At 48.0% G+C, this 21,083-nt stretch overlaps 1 protein-coding gene across 1 annotated transcript in view; it reads right to left on the bottom strand.

The window, feature by feature from the left end:
- Positions 1 to 21,083, bottom strand: part of galnt9 (polypeptide N-acetylgalactosaminyltransferase 9) — a 53,121-nt gene extending 32,038 nt beyond the window's left edge. Inside the window, exons 1-4 of the mRNA XM_076147530.1 lie at positions 20,843 to 21,083; positions 14,128 to 14,308; positions 6,401 to 6,567; positions 2,228 to 2,402 (exon numbers count right to left, since the gene is read on the bottom strand). Of these exons, the coding sequence (XP_076003645.1) occupies positions 2,228 to 2,402; positions 6,401 to 6,567; positions 14,128 to 14,308; positions 20,843 to 21,083 (764 nt within the window). The remainder of the gene's footprint in view (positions 1 to 2,227; positions 2,403 to 6,400; positions 6,568 to 14,127; positions 14,309 to 20,842) is intronic.

The raw sequence follows: 21,083 nt of genomic DNA, 5'->3' as shown, positions 1-21,083 counted from the left end.
ATGAATGTGTGAATGTACATGTGTGTGTGCATTATGAACATTGTCTCTCATGCTGTCCGGTTGATTCTGCTGTTTTCCATCTGTTACCAAATTAAAATAAGGCATGTTTCCTTTTGTCTTCTCTCGTCGTTATAAACAGACAGCGGCTCGACGCTGAGGAGTCACGGCAATGAATCACGGCAGCGGCGTCGTCGTCTCTTCCTCTGCCTCGGCGGGCAGGGAGGCGGCGGTGCACAAGGTCACTGAGGGAGACTGGGGCGTATCTGTGCGGCCCATCCGTCTCACGTATCGCCAACGCCACACGCTGAATAATCATCCCATGATAAATAGACCGCTGCCTCCTCCGCCGTAACCAAGAGATAACACGAAGAAGGAGGAGGCACAGCACACGTGGAGATAAAGGCTGCACCCCATACACTGTGTCTACCGTGTGTGTGTGTTTGTGTATCACAGAGAGTAATGTAAACACACACACACACGCTCGCTCGCTCTTTTTACCCAGCATCCACTTCTGTAATATCAGAGGGATTTTGATGCACTTCTCCTTCTGTTGTGAAAATGTAAACTCATGCAAAACAAAACCTTAAGCAGACAGGTTATCAGAAGATGAAGAGGAGGAGGAGGAGGAGGAGGAGGAGGGGGAGGAGGAGTGTGAGGTGCATGTAATCCACCCGAAGGCGGCAGGTAAAGTAACTCAAAGGCTTTATGTAGACGAAGCCTGCTGAAGGGGCAGCTATGGCAGCGCCAGAGTGAGGTTACCACGAGAAACGAGGAAGAGTAAAGAGAGGAAGGTCTATTTTAGAAGAAGAACAGATGGAGAAAGAGACGAGGGAAACGCATCTGAGCAACAACATGTCCGCCTCGCTTGTGGGCTGGAAGCTGTTTACAGCTGTGGAGCGGTCCAAACACTTCACTCTGACACGTGATCTGTTTGTTTACGTCCCCGATGGTAACCATGGTAACTGGCACAGCAGCTTCAGCACCTGTGAGGCCTCAGACGTGCGAATGAGCCGTATAAACCTTGACGTGTCCCTGTGCGTCTGTACGTTCGGGTCCTCAGGATGTTGAACATGTTCCTACACATGTTTGGTCGCTGTAATCCTTTTGTGCTCAGTTCGGTTGGTTAGTTTTGTTACTTCTTATTTCTTACTAGTTATTTGTTTGGGTGTCTGGTTTGAACCATCTGATTGATTGCTTGATTGGTTAGTTGGTTGATCAATTTGGTTGATTGGCTTGTTGATCAATTTGGTTGATTGGCTGATTGATCAATTTGGTTGATTGGCTGGTTGACTGATTGATTGATTGATTAAGAAGTTGCAAACATTGGTGCTGTGATCAGGTCCGACAGTGCCCCCTGTGGTCTCTTAGAATAACTGCAAGCAGAAAAGCAAATGACCAAATGCTCACTAGTTTAGCTTTGAATTGGAAATCTGGTTTGCTGAGGAAAAAGCTGTCGACTGTTGCCGTGGTACCAGCAAACATATTGAGATTATCCCCACCCACTTGTGATTTAAGCACCGCCTACTTGGGTTAATTATACAGATTCAGATTCCACTGGTGTTCGCCAGCTGAGAGAGCAGAGCTGCATCCAGGGAGCCTGTGATCAGTTTATACCCACAATGCTTCACCTTACCCCCCCTCCCCCTGCTTCCCAGGGAGACCAAAGCTACTCTTCATCCTCACACTGTGACAGGATGCTGACAGGCTCAAATTAGCTGCCAATTAGGCACATTTGAGCGACTTGTTTGGTAGTAAATTGGAGCGGCGGGCAGACATTGGACTGAGACCCCCAGAAGTAATTTCTTAACGCAAATAAGACGAAAGACTGCGAGTAAAATAACAATGCAGAAATCCTCGACATTTCAGCTCCGCTCCCTCTTTAATTAAACACAATCTTTCCTTCTGCAGCGCCGGGCTCTGTCTCTTCTGTGTTTGAAGGACAGGTATTATCATTTAAAAGCTCTCTGCTCATTAATGATTAAACTGCATTAACAATCTGTCTGGTGCAGCTGAGGAGTGCAGCCTCAGTCAGAATAGCCAGGGTCTTATGCTCGTGTTTGCCCCGGGACACTGTGGCGTGTGTGTATGTACCGCATATGTAATGTGTAGTGATCTTACATGACAGCGCCTCATGCTGGAAACATGAAAAGCAAAGAACAAAGGTAAAGGTGAGCGAGGACGAGAGAGAGGCCCCGACCTCCTCCGCTAACATGTGACCTTCTCTTACCAGCCGGTGTTGAACTCCACGTGGGCATCGAAGAATCCGACGACAGGAGCCGTGGCAGCGTTCCAGCCGTGGATCCGGGCTCGGATGAGACCCTCCCGCTTGCTGTTCCTCACGATCTTCACCAGGCCGGGGTAGCGTTTGTTCACATACTGGTCCAAGTTGAATTTCAGCTCCACTGAAAAACAGGAAAGTGGGAGAGAATTTGAGCCTTAAGTGACAAGCACATTTCCCCTTACATTTTTCGCATATAAATGAGAAATGAGGATGATTAAGGGGACTTCCAGGTTGAAGCAAAGACACTGGGTGGTGCCGTAATTCCAGGCAAATGGAGGTGATAGAATGTTTGTTATAGATGTTTTCATGAATTCGGTTTAGTTTTCGCCGCTTGATCAAGATAAATGTCACTGTGAATGTTCCAGATTGATTACTGCAGCTCTGCAGCTCTGGATGAAGAAGGGTGTATTATATGCAATGCTGGCTGCCAGAGTGAGCTCAGTAGAACAAGACATATTTCCTTCCTGGCTTAACTGATCTAATTTGAATTGTTCTCAATTTTTGCTCACAAATATCTTTCCCTGGGATCAAAGTTTTAGAATCTTTGACTTATTTGGTTTTCTAGATGTTTCTTCAGACGCTCATGGGTTTGAACCTGAACGCTAAATTTCACACCCATAATCTGTATCACAGCCTCTGCGTAGCCTGAATGTTTAGAGTCACTTTGGTGATGTAGGTGATGCACATGGCGAGGACAAAGACCCCCCCCCCCCTCAAACCTTGCAGATGCGCCCGGCTGTCACAGCGGGAAAACACAGTTTGCCAGGTAAACAGCCTGTTGCACAAATTGCTGTCTATAGTGTGTTGGAGGATAGATGGCTGTTTGAGTTTCTGCTCTGGGTTACTGCTGAGCGTTCTACTTTCTGAGGAAGAGATTAATAAGAATGCCGGTGGCACACAGGCGCCCAGCAGCACCCACACCGAGCTGCCGACTGCCTCACAACATAAATCAGCCGGGGGAAGAAGAAAGAAATGTTCTGTCTAATCCTCGACTGTGCGAGAGAGGAGACGCAGTGAGTGGAGCGATTGTCACAAGTCTTTTCCTGGATGAAGGTCTTAACACACGGCTGGAAGTACGGCAGGAAGCGGAGTGAATTTGGAGGCGCTGACCCTCGACGCCAACCGGCTGGAACATTCCACAACAAATTAAAGAGCGCAGTGAGACGTGGCAGCTCGGTTTGTGTCTGCCGATCTGTTTACACTTTCTTTCTTCCGTCTGAATTCTGCTGCGGTTCCGCTGCTTCTGGAGGAACGAGAACGACCGGCAAACACACGCTGGGAAATCCAACAACAGCATTTACTGATGAAAGCTGCAGGAGGGAAGACACTGGAGCAGATTGATGAGAACAAGAACCCAACCTGGTTTTCACTCCTGCTGCCTGATACTGCAAAATGTCATTAAACCGGATTCAACAGGATTGCCGTCACCATTTGCTTTGAAGTAGAACTCACGTCCAGTGCTGCACGGCGTCAGCTCTGGAGTCGGGCTGTGTCGGTGCGTCAGAGGTCTCGTCATCGCCGTCTGACCCTGCAGCTACAATATGATCAAAGCTATTAGACTGTAATAATCACCGCGCTTTGCTGTGGAAGGAGGAAAGTTACGAGGCTCCTTCTGATCCCAGCAAATAAAACGTTGGAGCGAATCCACGTTGGGAGAGTTATGGAGCGGGGAAAACATTTTAACGGACCGGCAGAGCAACACAGCAGAGGGTAAATAACGCTCTGTCTCACCGTTAATGTAAAGAGAACGCACGTGCAAACTCCACCGTCACGTGGCAGAAGCTCCCGGGTTACAGGGAGGAGGAAGACAAAGATCTCAACCCGGCTGGTCAATAAAACGTTTTTTGTGAAATTCATTGAGGCTCATTTTCAATTTGGTTTGGGCTCGAGTCCAATAGCCTTGACTTTGACATTAGGTCTAGTCCAAAATCAAAGACTTGAGAGTTGACACCACTGTGGACGGGCCCTTGGGAAGACTCAAAAACTTCTGGACCAAAGATGACAAACATGAGAGAAACCTGACCACGTGTTTGAAGCGGCGCTCATCAGACACGTTCAAAGATGGAAAATGCTGCAACAACCGAACGTACGTCTGCTAACCAACCATAAGAATGTAGATAGAAGATAAACTAATCAAGACTTTAACACAGTACAATAATGAAGTGAATGTAAAACGTTTGAGGGACGAGGAAACGATAAAACAACAACAAAATGACAATGTGCCAAAAAATACATCACACCATCAAACCATACATCCATACATACATTTACAGGCTAATGTGATGTAAGACACGCAGCATTCCAGTCATTTCAAACCAAATAAACTAGACAGTGTGCAGTTGTTGACATCCTGGAGTCATTATATGAATCATTAAGTTGTCAGTGAGCTGTGAGCTCTGTGAGGCTCATTGAGCTTTGGCGTGACGTTAATATGAGGATCAACCACCATCAGGAGCCTGACCTGAGAATCAGCTCAGCCACCAATAAATGTCACCGTCTGTCCCGGCGGCTGGATCTGTGTGATGGCGACGGGCCATGCGTGTGCACGAGCGTAGCCGCGCCTCCTCTCATCTCGCCGCACCTCCTCATCTCGCCGCGCCTTGTTGAAACGAGTAAGGACAGACGAGGAATCCTGAAAAGGTCGAGCCGTCCGGTCTGCTTGGTATTTGTGCGAGCGTGTTAGCATCGCTGCATGTTAGCATCGCTGCAAGTTAGCATCGCTGCATGTTAGCCTCTGAGTTTGACCTTTGGTGACCTCTGGGGTCAAATACTATACTGAGCGAAGTCTAACGCTCAGCCTCAACAATACAATCAACAATCCAATTACTGTTAATGTGTTGAGTTCTTGTCATAACATCCATTCAGTCTCTCAAACTGAAATGCTGTCTGATTTGTGGCTCTTTTCTCTGCTAAACCAGCTGATCTCTGGGATAAACTCGGATCCGTCTTGCGGGTTAACCGGACCAAGTGGTTCTAGTCAGAGTCAGGTGAAGCCTGGTCAGAGTCAGAGTCGGAGTCAGAGTCGGAGTCAGAGGGCCAGCAGGTTGATTCATGGCAGCAGGTTGATTCATGGCACATCCGGCGGGGGTTTGGCTCTAAGTGCGGCGGTGTGTAATGACGGCCTGTTGGGGCCTCAGTGGGCGTGAGCCAATGTTGACTCTTGCTCGGCTTCTTTCAGGATGTTATTTATGCGTCCTTTCTCTCTGCCAGCCTGAGGGGGCCGACACCCTGAGCCAAGTGTCGGCTGGAATCTAGTTCACCCCCCCCCCCCCCCCCTCTCCAAACAGAACACTTCTGGGATGGAGCGCCGAGCGCCGTCAGCTGCTGTGGGCGTCCTAGCGTGGAGGCGACTGAAGCCTTTTTCCCCACATCGCCATGGAGACAGTTCTACGCTGCAATTTAGAAAAGGATGAGAAGTGCCCCCCCCCCCCCTTTTTTTTTTGTAGAGCTATTTTAAAACCCTGTGCAGAAGAAGAGTCCACCCTCAGGGCTCCTCTATCCCTCCAACACTCACTTAACCAAACACACATGTGCACACGGTAAACACACACACACACACACAGGAATATGCACACAAGAAGCAGGATTAATTAGCTGAAGGTTTCTCTCGTTAGCAGATTAGCGGCGACTCTGGCATTTCTCCAGGAGCATCGTTTACGTGTGACGCCTCAGTTCACACTCTACCAAACATGATGAATGAGGCTGAGCACCTCAACGGAATCAGCAAACCTGCAGCATGTGAAGATGATAAGCTGAAGGTTATGGAGCTTTTATCATCCAGAGTCTGACAACATGAGAAATAATGAACGTGTTTTACTTTCACTGTACCGGCGACGTACGAGAAGCTTGCCACTGGAAGCTACTGTCAGCTGAGGGACCAAGACTCTTTACTCTTTAAGACTGTGACGTCACAAATCAGTACAGGCCGTAAATGGACCGACCACCTTGTTAGAAGCCAACGGGGAAAGAGCAACCAGTAAACTTTGGGCCAATCACAAACAGGGACCAGGGAGATGAGGAGGAGGAGCAGAGAAGACACAAAGGTTCCTTCACCCACACAGAGAGCCTGAATCACAGAGTATGAAAATTTGAAAGTCGTCACTAGTGAACTTGTCTTACCGCTGTCACTGTTGTCGTCCACCAGGATGATCTCCTTGAGGACGTGCGCCGGCGTGTGGTTGACCACGCTGTGGACGGACCGCAGGATAACCGACAGAGCCTCATTCACGAAGATGAAGACCACCGAGATCTGGGGAAGGTCCTCTGCGTACGTCAGCAGTTTGCACCTGTGCGGACAACATTAGAGCTATTAGTCATCGTCCCAAGCAACCTGAGACACAAGCAAGGAAAGGACAGGAGCAGGAAGCTACGGGTACAGAGCCGCCCTGAGGTGGACGTCTCCGCTCTGTCTTCACTGCTCAGCGCTGAGAAAACGTCCTCCTCTCATTAAATACTTAAACGTTCACTGTAACGTTATAATTGCTGTGTTTAACCTTCCTCGCCCACATATTAATCACAGCTAAAACAAAGCAAACTATCTGTACACCCAGTGTGCACGGAGGCGTGTGATCCTCCACCAAAACAACCCAATGTGTCCTGAATCGCTTTTTCTTCCAGTGCAGCAAAACAGCAAGGCGAAGAATCGCTCTGCTCCAGACGCCAGGTCAGGTCTGACTGGAGGCCTCATGACGCTGCAGCTCTCAGCCTGGAGCAACCAGAGGGGCAGAGAGCACAGAGCCACCAAACTAACCAGAAGGGCAGACTTAAACCCCATCAGAACTCATCGTCTCATTGTCTCTTCAGGTTGAAGTGTAAACTGTACATTGCAAAGGGACGGAGCACATTAATAAACCCTAAACAGTGTAAACATCCCTGAGCAGGTTGATACATAAGACATAATAAAAACATCACACAAACAAGTCAGGACACTCAGTAAAGACAGGAACCGTTCAAAGAGACAACATCACACAACAGACACTTTAAGAAGAAGATTAAAGTCTGATTCAGTTTCTCACATCACAGAGACGTAAATGACTTTACTGTCCAATAACAGCAGCTCAACAGATTTGCTGAGAAAGACTTAAGATGCCTCAAGCTCTCCAGACAGGCCTGAAGCCCTTTAGTGCCTCTTCCTCTGCTAAAGACTCCTTTAACCATGGGGCCATGAAATGTTCTACATACCAATGAAACATTAGCAAATTTAATCAAGGTTTTCTATGCTTATGTGGTTCTTCTGTGACATGTGATAGCTACATTCATTTGCCTTCTTCCATCTCCTCCTTCTGGTAGGAACACTGATGGGTACAGAAATGACAAAGCTTCTCCTCCTGCACGAAAACAAACCTCCTCAGAGAAGCAGAGCCACACGTTGAAGGCGTATGGATGCAGATAATGATGGATGTTACCCCGGAACTCTGTGAGCTCCAGTGCTGCTCGTCTCGTCTCTCTGCGTGGCGTCTTCCTGTCTGGGGTTCACTCAGGTTCTGAGCCCGGAGCACTGGAGCTGCAGGTCCCCCCCCCTCACCCTGTGGATCATCTGGCTCCTTCAATCCGTGGAACGTGGCTGTCATTTCCCATCATACACGGCGCTCTTTAGAGGGGCGCCGCGGCTTTGAAGTCATGCTGGACAGGAGCGCTTAGCTGTTTCCTATGGCAACCATGAACACACACAGAGTCTCTGCACAGCAACCAATTAGGAATCTCAACGCAACAGCTGACAAACCCGTCTGAGTCTCATCCAGCTGTGTGGAGTCGGCATGGAGCAGATAATGAGCCGCGCAGCTATCGTCATCCTTCTAACCATCTTTAGGCTTTAATGAAACGTGTTGCTCTGGGTTACATCGTAAACGTATGGATTTCCATAAAGGCTCAGTGAGTCCAGGTGTTTGTTCCATGATGAAGACACTAAGGGTCAGTGTCATGATGGTAGTCCTGGTTTTCCACTGGCGTTATCCTTTCTGGATATTATGGAGTTAAGGACACCGTCAGAGGACCTCAGTCCCTCTGTCAGAGGACCCCGGTCCTCTTCACACACACATAGAGGGTCACAGATGATCCACAGAACGGCTAATTATCTGGATTTGTGGAGGAGTCAAAATCTCGAGGTCTGAAAGTTGTGGTGTCTGTCAGTGACAGTGACAGCGAGTGAGAGGGACGCCGGCAGACCTCTGGCCTGGAGTTTGGCTCTAATGACGAGAAGGCTCCCAAGGCTTCGTCTCTGGATGGTGAGACAGGTTACTGTGACAAACCAACAAGTTTTGAGAAATCTGAACTTTTGGAGCCCACCTGGTGTTAGATGGTTGAGATAATAATTAACTTCAATATGACAAAGTATTAATCAGTGGCCATCTGTCTTTATATCCCACAACAACTCAAATGCACCATCGTCACCTCTGCCTGACAGCGTAGTGGACCCCTGACCGCTGAATCCCAAAGACCCCCTCAGGACCAAACAACCACCTGGTAACACCAGAGCAGCTCCAGATCACTGAGGCCTGGCAGCGCTGCCTTGGACCTGAGAGAGAGAGGGTTAGGCCTCCTCCTCTTCCTCCTCCTGTTCTTCCACCTCCTCCTCCTCCTCCTTGCTGAGCGAGACGTCAGCTTGAGTCAGCAGCATGTGTATGTGAGTGTGTGTGGGGGCAGGCCACAGGGGGACGCCCGCACAGCAGATGGAGCTCAGTGTGCAGCTAAAGCTTCATCCTCCTCCATCCACCTACTGGAACCAACATACTCTGTGTGTGTGTGTGTGTGTGTGTGTGTGTGTGTGTCGGCCCGTGTTAGCAGATTCTCACCTCTCAACAATGAGAAGTGACAGGAGAGAAACTGGCAATTATATGGGACGAAACAGCAGATGGCATCTTGACACGTGTGAAATTATAAAGCAGAGTAACTACTCTGTAATCCTGCAGTTACATTACTGCACAGGAACCCAACAGGCTGATCAGATTACTGCTCTGAATATTGACAATCTCAGTGTTTAAGATTGATTAAATGTTCCAAAATAGAGAATCTGTGTCACCACAGTCTGAGAGCTGAGAGCTGAGAGCTGAGAGCCGAGAGCTGAGAGCTGAGATCTCACTAACCAGCTCCCTTTCAGCTCTAATGGAAGCTTTGTGCCACTTTGTTGCCAAATGTGAGTTAAAGGTATATAGCAATAAAGGTTTATGTTCTCAGATGTGCTGCAGCAGGGATTAGGTGGTGACGGTGCTGTAAAGGGAATGGACGCTCGCCAAAGAAAGCCTAAATTTAGAGCAGGAGAGCTGGTAGCTCTGAAAGAGGAGGAAGAGGTGGAATGATTACTCACAGCAACGGCAAAACAACATGGAGCCATTTGGGAAACAATCGCGGAACGCCTCAACGTGGCCGCATGCGTAAAAAAGAAGACAAGATGAGGGAGGAAGGAAGAGCAAAGCAGAGCCGTGCCTATTTCAGCAGACTGATATATGACTGACAGAAGGTCCCCGGAAGTTACTATAGGATAGAAATCCATGAAAACATACAGAGGGTTCAGGTTCAAAGGTCAGAGGTCAACATATTTGCAGCTAATTTAACGTTTCCCATTGTATGCTCTATCTACTGTGGAACTGGGAAGCAGGTACCAAACTTCTCCAAAATGCTCCAACGTACATAGAACAACATCAACAACTGAGGTCAACCTTCAGAAGAAAGAAGAAAAGCATGTATTATAAGCGCTGCTGACTGCCAGATTGAGCTCAGAAGAACAAGAAGTATGCGTACAGTGGAGTGAGAGCGAGGCCAGAGGAGGCCAGTTTACCTCATCTCCTCACCCTTTGATACCGCAAATGGGATCGGAAGGTCTCAGCGGCGGAGGAGCTCTCGCTGCAAATTGTTGCTCTTTGCAGCGAGTTTATCTGCTAGATGGGGGGAGACGGAGAAACGACAAAGTAAACGATTATCTTTCTGAGGAGAGCGCCCGCCGATTGGAAAGTGGCTTTGTGGCGGGCCGCTCTGTGGAGGTTACAAGAGGTTAATGTGAAATTTCACAGCGTACTCGAGCGCCTGGTGGGGGATAAAGGTAGACGGAGGCGGAGAAGGCGGGAGAAGGGGAGGCGCGACAGGAATACGTCTTAATCGGGCGCTCTGTTTCTGTCAGAGCTCGTTCCCGGTCAAATTATGAGCGCTGGCCGGTGAGCTCAGTCCCGTTACAAACAGATGAGTCGATCACTCATGCTGTTAGAGCTTTACAAACCTTCACCGCTACTGCAGACAGGTACAAATTTAAGGTTGAGCGATGCCCTAAATTGCATCCAGTAAGTAGGGCGATGGAAGTACAATATCACTTCACGATCCGGCCACTGAAACCAGCCTCACACCAGCTTAACGAGAAGTGATGAGGGTGTCTCGCCCCCCCTGAGCTCCTTCAGGCATCACTCAGGCTACATTCATTAAACCCAGAGAAACCAACAAGGAGGAGATCTACACCTGATGGAGGAGAAATTCGGCAGCGAGGATTTGAAGAGTGCTTAAAACTGATGTTGATTTAAATATATAAATATATCATCATACATTTAATGGCACTAATTTAATACACAAAACATACAGGCGTTAAATCTTCTCTCACATGTCTGCAGGTCTTTGAATGGATCCATAAACACAACAAAGCCTCTAAAAGCTCCTCTGCGTGAAGATAGAAGTTTATGTTGACCTCTGACCTTTGACCCTGAACCCTCTGTATGTTGTCATGGATCTCTATCCTGTAGTAACTCTGACCTTTGACCCTCAACCGTCTGTTAGTGAATCAAAAGAGATATATTGTGCTTTTATTGTGGAGGATGGAACTTCTATCTTTGTGCTGTAGAAGAACAACACGGATCCATAAGGGTCCATTCAGCCTACAGACCTGAAGAGACGCACAAACATCTACACAATGACACAACTTACAGAGGAACAACGTTAGTGACCGAGTTCGGCTCTTAGGAGAAGATGTGACTGTAAGACTTCTGGCTCAGTTTTACATAACATAGCTCAATATTGTGCAGAAATTAAACTATAATAAACTGAAGTGATGAGGCATTTTGTGGTCTTTAGGATTATTGATCGCACATCGTGCAAAGGGCCAAATTATTGCAGGCAGTGATTGAGGATTGCAGGTTTTTCTCCAGGAGCATTCAGACTTGATAAATCTAAACGGCACCAAGATGCAGAGACAAATGTGGCTGTAATCATTGTGAATCTGTTTCGCAGCAGACAGGTGGGATTAAACCTAAGAGGGCTTTGAGTGCGGATCAATACACCAAAGGGGATGTGTGGATGAGTTCGTCATGGCGATAGACTTTTCCTCCCTGCAGTCATCAAAGTCCTCTCGGCTCAAACGCCTCCTCTTCAATTAAAATGCCGTTAGCCCGCTGGCGCCTGCTTCCTGTGCTTAAACGTGTTCCTGCAAAGCTGCAGCCACCTTTAGCCCGCGGGGGGGAATTACTGAATCAGAATTACAACTCAGAAATACTGCGTGTTGCCGTTTCCTGACCGAGCCAGGTGGGAAACTGCAGCAGGAAACAGCTGGCGGATTAAAACAGACGAGGAAACGGCAGCTCTTCATTCACTACACTCAGGAACCAACATGAGCAACCATGATAGGAGGGCAAACTGTGATGTCATGTGACGTTTGTGGCATTGTGCCTGTAGGTGTGTGTGTGTGTGTGTGTGTGTGTGTGTGTGTGTGTGTGTGTGTGTGTGTGTGTGAGATTTTGAAGTGAGGAGGGTTGTGGGTTAAAGAACATTATAGTCGACTTTGAGACAGATTCTGATTGTAATTTAACAACGCCAGGCCATAGACAACCATTCAGACTGCTGTGTTAACTCCAGGTTAATAGCAGAGACAGAGGTTGGTAAGGCCTTCAAGCAAAAACACTCACTACCACTGGATCAGTACGATCTGGATCTGGTGGTCCTAAAGTCCTCTTCAGATCGGAGCTCTATGTCTCCAGGCAGAGCCGAGTGCCTAGCAGGGCTACAAATATGAAACTAGCACCATCATCCAGCTGAGAAGGAGCTGATTCAGTGAAGGACAAACACTTTGAATGGACCTTTAGCAGCTCCAGAGCTCCATCCATTTGGCTGCTTTGAGCTTTGCCACACTATGTAATGTATTTGCAGTTTGTTGTTCTTTATTTATTTAGTGTACTTTGTGCACAGGTCCATTCAGCTCTCTGATGTTTGTGTTGTTGTTAAAAATCCAGCGTCAGTCACTCTGATAGACGGAACAAATAAAAAATGGTTTTCCCTCTGATGATTTTCCTCAGGAATGTACAGGATGTTTATGATCCAGTGTAGCTGTTGGTTTGCTGTCATGTTTCTGTGATTTGTTTCTACCTGCAGAGTGAAAAGCTTCTTAATCGCAGCACATGAAGCTCTGAGGGATTAATGCTCAGCGCACAAATGCTGATCAAGACAAACGCGACGGTGCGATTACAGCGCTACGAGCTCGCCGCGTGAGGCTCGGCGTGAGATCGATCTGAATCTGAATGTGCGTCGCACTGTGTGACATCCGCTTTGATTTATGGCAGGTTGTGCGACGGGGGCCGGCTGGAACATCGAGCAACCACAGGTGGGAAGAAATATGTGAACAGACATCGACTCTTTCTCTTGAACTCATTCTCTCGCATCATCGCATTGTTGATGTTTTGTTCCTAAATTTCTCACACTGTCACTGTTATTAAAACAGATACAACAAAGTCACACACATGAGCCTGTGCTGCCAGAGCGCGTTGGGTTTCAATTTAAATCATGGCTACAAACAGACAACGGACAGAATGATCAATGGGAGTTCCAGGTTTACTGAAAGACTGTCGACTGAGTGAAGTGGGATAAGAAGGGGGGCAGTTACTGTCCTTACCTGACAATGTGCCTCCCTGTGGTTATAAAAGCAGGCACCCCCTGGTGGAGGACCTCTGTGGACATCTCTCCCAAAAAAAACAATGTATTATATGTGATGCTGACTGCCAGAATGTAGTATTGAATGAGTATTTTTGTGTATTTTTGTGGTAAAAGTGATGAGTTTAAGCTAAGAATTCTGTAACTCTGCCGTTCCAGAGGCGCCGTCAGCTGACTCTATTAATTACCAAGCTTCATTTTCCTCCTCCTTCTCCTCCTCCTCCTCATTCCACCCGTGTCTAATTTTCCAGGCGTGAGCAGACACAGTGAAGGAAGCCATGTGGATGAAATGAGTCGTTATCCAGCTAAAGCGCACAGAAACTCTCTGGGCCATCAGATTTCCTCTCTCGCCATTGTTCTTTGACACAGTGCGATATGAGAACGACTGGAAGCTCAGACTACAACCGCCACCCCCACCCCCCCACTCTCTATCACCCACATCCCGCCCACTCACATCTCTGCTGTATCTCCATATTTTGAACATGAAATGCATTTACAAAGATCGTTAAGCGTTCTCGCCGGGCGTCTTTTGTGACTTCTATTATCCTCCATTAAGAACGCCGACACTTTGGCTATCACCAGCATGTCGGCGTTCTGAGGCGACGTCTGCTCTTTTTGGGATTAGACGTGCGTGGAAAAGTAGAAAAGACTCCCTGCTGTGAGAGATGCCCCGTGGCTAGACCCACTGAAGTGCAGCGAGCAAAGAGAGAGAGCAGCCGAGATCAAGTGGAGTTACGGAACCAGACAGAAGATTACAGATGAAGAGTCGCAAAAGAACCCCCTCCCACACACACATACACACACACACCTTCATCATCGTGAATAAAAATGAAATGAATCCTTCGTCGTTCTAACAACACAGAACTCTGCCGGCAGAACCAGAGAAGAACACAAAAGGACAACAGGAGCGAATGCGGCATCAGTAAAGGGGAGGAAACAGGAAGTGGACCTACTTTTTGGGCCTGTAGTCCGGGATGCTCCGGTCCAGGGAGATGCGGTCGCTCAGCTGGGCGTTGTAGCCGTACTCCTCGTACTTCCCCTCGGCGTCGAGGCTGTCCTCCCCGAGAGTGGCCGCTGCTCCCCCCTGACCAAGACCCCCGGGCCCCTCCACCAGCCCCATGGGCTTAGCCAAACCTGAGAGAGAGAGAGGGGGAGGGAGAGAGAGAGAGCGAGAGAGAGGGAGAGAGCATTTAGTCAAAGATGAACTTATTACATATTTTCAGTTGTCATGTTGCTCCTCCTGCCTTCCTGCTTCCTGTGGCTGACAGGAGGAAACTGGATTACGAGAGGACGAACAGGTGGAAGCTCGCAGAATAAACCCTGAAAAATCTGATTGTCCCGTCGTCGGTCTTCTGAAGTCACAGCTGCAGCGGGTCAGCGTGAGTGAACACCTGCAGATCAGCACCGAGGCTCTTTAGTGATGTCGTCGAAGATCAAGCCTGCATTGATGCCGCTCTGAAGGATGGTGTGTGTGTGTGTGTGTGTGTGGAGGCTCTGCTACTCTGCCTGACACGCCTTCATCGTTTCATGTTTATTCCTCCGATTTTGTTGCTCAGCAGTCACGCAAGGCTACAAAATAATAAAGCAAACGCTCTTCATCTTCTGTTTGGGATGAAAGCTGAGCTGCATTCATCATTCATGGGAAGAAACAAAAGCTGTTTAGTTTGTTTACCGGAAATGTTATGCTGAAATGAAATGACTCGCAAACATCAACAGACAAACAAAGGCTGATGTTGGGAACTGGTTTGGATTTGAGGCTGACGTGGAGGATCCCAGGGCCCCTGCGGAGGTCTTCATCGTGAGTGAGAGGAAGAGGAAGGAGCGCAATGCAGAGCGGTGGATCGCTGGCAGAGGACGCAGAGGTGGAATCACTCATGTTTGTCTGAATGCTCTTAGTAGTACATAATGTCAGCGTGAACCTTTTCATATCTTCGCCTTCTTCACGGCCGTGACCTCAGACGTCTTCCTCTTCACTCTGCTCTCATCGCCCGGCATGTTTTTTTCTATGTTTGCTGCTTTTCCACACAGTCCCTACAGAATACATACATTCAAACCGTTCCACCATAAGACCAAGAATCACACAGAAACCTTCAGAGCGTCGCTGAGGCGCTCCGACCCCAAAGACGCCTCCATGTTTGGTAAATGATTTAAGATCTGAAGTGGGCTCTTGCACGTCTGCAGCGATAGAGTGGAGCTCTAAATATTGATGGTGGAGAAGTTATCCTCTTCTGCTCCAGAAGAGGAAAATAAGTCCTTCTCCAGAGGTTTCAATGCTTCAAAGGTCAAAACAAATCCATGAAATATTGAGAGTTTGGAGGGAAGAAAAAAGCTGCATTAATTCCTGCGCTGCCACTCATGAAGCAGGCGACACGTCGAGAGGATACCAGCTCTGATTTGGAGATGTAGCGGCGTGCACGAGAGCCCTGAATTACCTCACAACAATGCGGCGACGTGCTTTCAGCCAAGGTGAGCTGCATCACCGCACGCTAACTGAGGGAGCACGAGTATAAATAGCAGCGAGTGCGGAGACAGAATGTACAGCAAAGATCAGATTCTGACTAAAAGCCCCAGTCGTTATCTGGGATGATGTCACCTAGGAGATGAGAGAGGAAGAGCGATAGGCTGCATCCTGCGAGGACGAGAGGACGGGATGAGAGAGGAAGACTTTGCTCGGGATACTTTGAAGATGTTTCATGCCAATGTAAATATGTCCTCTAAAGTCATGAAGCCGTTTGATCGATTGAACAGAAATGTGACGCCAATCAATAAGTTCCTGCTCCTCTGCAACTGATAAAGGACCATGGTTCTGGAACGATCCGGCTGTGACTGCAACATCTCCCAGAGTTTGTTAAACGAGTAGGTCTCCTCCAGATCACGGACAGATGGTCTCTTAATCTCACTGTGTCCGTTACTAAATAACTCATCGGATTTGGTTTCACGTGGGAAAAATTCGAGCAAATCGAAAGAAGTAAGGACAGACGTGAAGTGCTCATCGGTTGGAAAATGTTTTGAGGGTGGAGCCACAGAATCGATTGGTCAATTGTGGTCAGTAAATAAATGAATGACCTCTGACCTTGGTGAATGACATTGCAGCATTCCTAGTTAGCTACAAACTAGCATCGCCTTCTTATCAGTCGTTCTCCCAGAAGAAGAAGAAGAAGAAGAAGAAAATAACCAGGAAGACGTATTTCATAGTTTATCGTGAGCAGTTGAAATGGAACTCTGAACAGGAAGCTTCTGTAGGTTGGACGTCTTTGTTTACGTAGCAGTGCAGTTGCTAGGCGAGCTTAGGATGGATAATGTATCGTGCTCCATACTGTCAACAATCCCATCAGAGACAAGTGTAGAGCGGCGCTTACAGAGCGCGAGCGGACGGGCAAGCGAGCGAGCGGGCGGGCGAGGGAGGGAGCGGGCGTGTCCTGCCTTCAGACGACATCATTACTTCTTTTTAGTAATCAGATCATTGAATGAGCTGGAGCCTGCGGAGCCCATATGAGCGGCGCAGCTCCATTATTGGCTGAGCCTGAGCGGCGAGCGGCAGGTGAGCCTCTGAATTCATTAAGCTGATTCCTCCAGGCTGAGAACAATCCACTCTGATCTGCTCCTCAAACTCTTTCATCACACACTGACTCATCTGCATATCTGAATATATTTCACTTTATCAGCTTCCATCCATCCAGCACAACACAACACACACACACACACACACACACACATAGACACACACACACACACACACACACACACACACACACACACACACACACAGATGTGTATCATTGAGATACAATCAGCACATGGAGTGTGTGTGTGTGTGTGTGTGTGTGTGTGTGCGCGCGTGCATGCGTGCGTGCGTGTGTGTGTGTGAAGAAGAGAGCATCGTCCCTCGTCCACATTTTTCCCAGCAGCCTCGGCACATAAGCGCACACACAGATTCCTTCGCCATAATGGGGAGTAGCAGATAGGAAGGCGTCTCATCGGCACCTCCAGTGGCCAGACGGTGGCAGTGACACACTTAGCTCACGACACGAGCTGGGGTCTGACCGCCAACAGACCCCATCACTTTCTGACATCATGTGGCCTTTAGTCAAACATCCCAGGAGGCAGGAAGTTCACGTCTCCTTCACTCAGGTCGCTTAAGAACAAACGCTCTCTCATCCTGAACCAAAACACTGATAAATAAACAAACGGTCTCAGTCTTAGAAGGTTCTTATCTTGTCCTTGATGATCCTGATCCTGTTTGGGTCGCTTCTCTCCTTTGTGTCTCTAATTCACTTCTTAAGGTCAAACAGCTGCTTCATAAGCCTGTTAACAAGCTTAAACCTGCTCATCTGATTACAGCGGCGTTGGCGGGGCCACGATGGGCACGATGGGCCCGATGAGCCCGATAACCCTCGGCGCCGCCTGCTCCCGCTCCCGTACAAACCCTGAGTGCTGTTTGCTCGTTGGGAGTCCGGCGAGCGACGATCAGAGAACAATAAAGGAGGAATTCTGAGGCCTGTTTACGTCCGTTCAAATCTAATTGGACCTCGCCACAACTCCCACGACGTGCGATTGGTCGGCAATAAACAACAGAGGGAATGGGCAATTACTCCCCATCGCCGGCGGACACGGTAATGGTTATTGGCACGCCGCGTCCTCCTCCTCACGGCATCATCCCGGAGAATGCGATTTGTGGTCTGTGCACGATTTAGAAAAAGGGGCAATGACCTGGGATATGAACGTATGATTAAGTACGCCATTAAACAGCTCCAGACAAATCATGGAGCGCCGTGACAGCCAGCGAATGTTTCCAGCCAGCGTGCACGCCGCTGCTGTCAGAGGAAAAATACACTCCTGCAATTAAGGACCTTTTTACGCTTTTTTTACACGGAAGTACGTGGGAATGCCGTGCGTTCAGGGCGGTCGGCCCCGGCTGTAAATCGGATTTCGTTGCCCCTACGTCAAACCATTGATTCCAAAAATGGATTTGTTGAGTCAATGAACGCATCGATCGAAGCAGGAAACGTCGATTTTAAAGGCAGATTTGAGTGAAGAAGACGACGAAGAGGCTTTCTGCTCTGATCAGGACCGAAGCTTAGCAACCAGGAGACAAGACATCACTGCATGCTACATGTGTGTGTGTGTAGGTGTGTGTGTGTGGGAGGGGGGGTTTGCTGGCAGTCACGATGCTTGAAGTAACGTTGGTAGTAATGCTTGTTAAGTACTCGTTTCTATGGCAACCTCTCCCCCCCTTGCATGGCTAACGAGGCGACTTCACCCACGTTACAAACATCAAAGAAGAGTGGAGGGTGGAGGCGGTTCAACGTATCGATGTGTGGAGTGCTTCACGTGATGTGAAGAAGACGAGCAGCAGGCACCTTCATCTGAACAGGCGCTAGCTAGGCCTGACGTGTTAGCACCTGCTCACGACGCCACAATGAGCTCAGACCTGCAGCAGCTAATCTGAGGAAACATGCAAGTCCACGCCAAATATCTCAGAAACGCTCCAACTGGCTGCAGGAAGCTTCACTATGATTGGTCCGTTACCTCTGCAACACGCTGACGTCAACACGTAAAGTAAACACGCACAAGGAAACTACACCTAACATGTTGCATCATAACAGAATGAGGCAAGAGGAGGAGCTGAAACCTTTAATCCCATAATCTGGCTCTGCTGCTGTCAGTTTGATATCCAGATTGATATCAAACTACAAACAGGGGTAAACGTAAAGATTTGAGGTCGGGATCTCTGAACTGACTTGAGACAAACACACTGTAAGTGCAGCTTCAACATGCACTTCAATCAGAACGACATATTGTACCGTATTCTAACATCTTTTTGTGGTCGGACTCCTCAGCCGAGCGTGAAGCTCTAATGGCTCCGGCTCTTATGTGACAGACTGCAGCTTTAATAAGCAGAGCAGCTCGGAGCTGATTTCACGTTAAACGCTCTGCTGCCCCTCAGACTAATGGCCACGTCATGAAACGCAGCCTGTCGCTGTGTTATGGAGCCGTGAGGAGGAGATCTCCTTCAGAAAAAGACCCACACATCTCATCTGAAGCAGAGACAGAGTCTACAGAAACACTTTCAGCTGAAGCTTGTGTGAAATCTGGCGGCCCGTAACAGCAAACCAGCTTCTATAGGAACACACGGACACACAGCCTGCTGGGAATGGGAAATATGGGATCTATGGAGGAAAGGATGTTGTACAATCTAAAAAAGGAAAAGTTGGAAAATACAGAAAAGAAAGAATAATTTTTTTTGACTGATCTCAGTAAACAAACGTCTCCTGCTTCCTGTTTATCAGAAACGTTCACATCTCATCATCCAGCCTCTGCAGTCATTTTACATTGCAGCTTTTTAGTCCTCAACAAGCCAGAAAATGGGATTAAAGTGAGCAATCTGCCATGATGCCGATGCAGTCGAGTTCCTGCGTGTGTGTGTTTGTGTTGGGTTGTGTTTGTGTCTCATTTGATACTGTATTAATCCCCTGAATGTAGCGCTGAAGCCGCCTGTCATGTGTTCAGTTTTCTGTCCAGCTGAGACCAAAGTGCAGGTCACAGATCTGAAACCTTCAGACTGAGCTGGAAGAACGTTCATGCATTTGATTTGCCTGCAGTTTAAAGAAAGTGTGGACACGTTTCTGATTTCATCCTGTCCAAATCAAATAAATGATATCACGCAAGCACAACATGAATACGAGTATAAAGGTATCATGTGTGCACGGTTGTGTTGCTCCTAATCTGTTGTTTGGGAGCAACATCGAGTGTGTCAAAGGTCAAAGGTCACGGGTCAGGTGAGTCATATGAACTCAGCTCTGACTGGAATCAAAACCACAAAGCACTGAGTTTCATTTTACATTTACAGGCCAAAAACGGATCCAACTCCCAAAGCAAACCATATACAAGATATATGATACATGATACATGATCTATATGATATATGATATCATAAAGCGTTCTACCCCAGAGGGACAGCTGAGACCAAAGTGCAGCTTCCTCTATACAGTAAATGTTAGCAGAAACCTAAACCAGGAGGTGAGATCAGCAGACACGATGTGACTCAGTTGTGACAATCGATAAAATAATACTGAATCAATCAACTGTAGAGTAAAAATCTATAAATGTCCTGCTGCTGCTGCTGCTCTGTCATCCAAGCTGCCCCATGGACACAAGAGCTCTAGAACTATATATATGTGTGTGTGTGTGTGTGTGTGTGTGTGTGTGTGTGTTTGTGTGTGTAGTTGGTGGTGTTTTGGGCATTCTTAATTGTCCAAATGTGAATAGTTTCTTGATTGGACTCAGATCTTCCCTGCTCTTGTGTCTGTGTGTGTGCGTGTGTGTGTGCAGCTGTGATGAGCCTCTGACCTGCTGGATGCTGGAGCAGCCGCTGATCAGCTGCTTGTGGATCGCATCCCACAGCCTCATGCAGCTCTGTTTATGCATTCTGTTGTTGCATTAAAAGTTACACTGTAAAAACACATCTAGGACGCACATTTGTTTTGGATGTCCAGCAGCAGAACTGCATCATGGGACAACCTGCCTTTCCTTTTACACTAACTGTAGCAGGATTGATTATGTTAATGAAATTGATAAATGTCAAATATGTCTTTCTGTGACTGAGCTGTTGTGATGTGCATGTCTGCTCATGTGTGTGACCTCCTGCAGCTCGGCAGTGTTTCCTACCGTTCAGCTGGTTGTAGACCACATCCTCCAGCCTCTCCAGCCTCTGGAGGATCGACTGCCTGTCCGCCAAGTTGGAAACTTTGCCATTCCGGGCTCTCAGCCTCTGCTCGGATATCCGCCCTATCTGGATGAGCTCCTCAGAGCGGTCCTGGATCCTGCAGTAGACGGAGAACAGGATGATCCCCACAAACACTAGGATGTTGACGGTCAGCAAAGTTTTGATTTTGCGTGCCACAGCCAT

This window comes from Genypterus blacodes, unplaced genomic scaffold, assembly GCF_046128005.1.
Source record: "Genypterus blacodes isolate CSIRO-AG114 ecotype Tasmania unplaced genomic scaffold, CSIRO-AGI_Gbla_v1 ptg000038l_1, whole genome shotgun sequence".
Lineage (NCBI taxonomy): Eukaryota > Metazoa > Chordata > Actinopteri > Ophidiiformes > Ophidiidae > Genypterus > Genypterus blacodes.
Note: the sequence above shows the minus strand (reverse complement) of the source record. Positions and strands in the feature narration are given on the sequence as shown.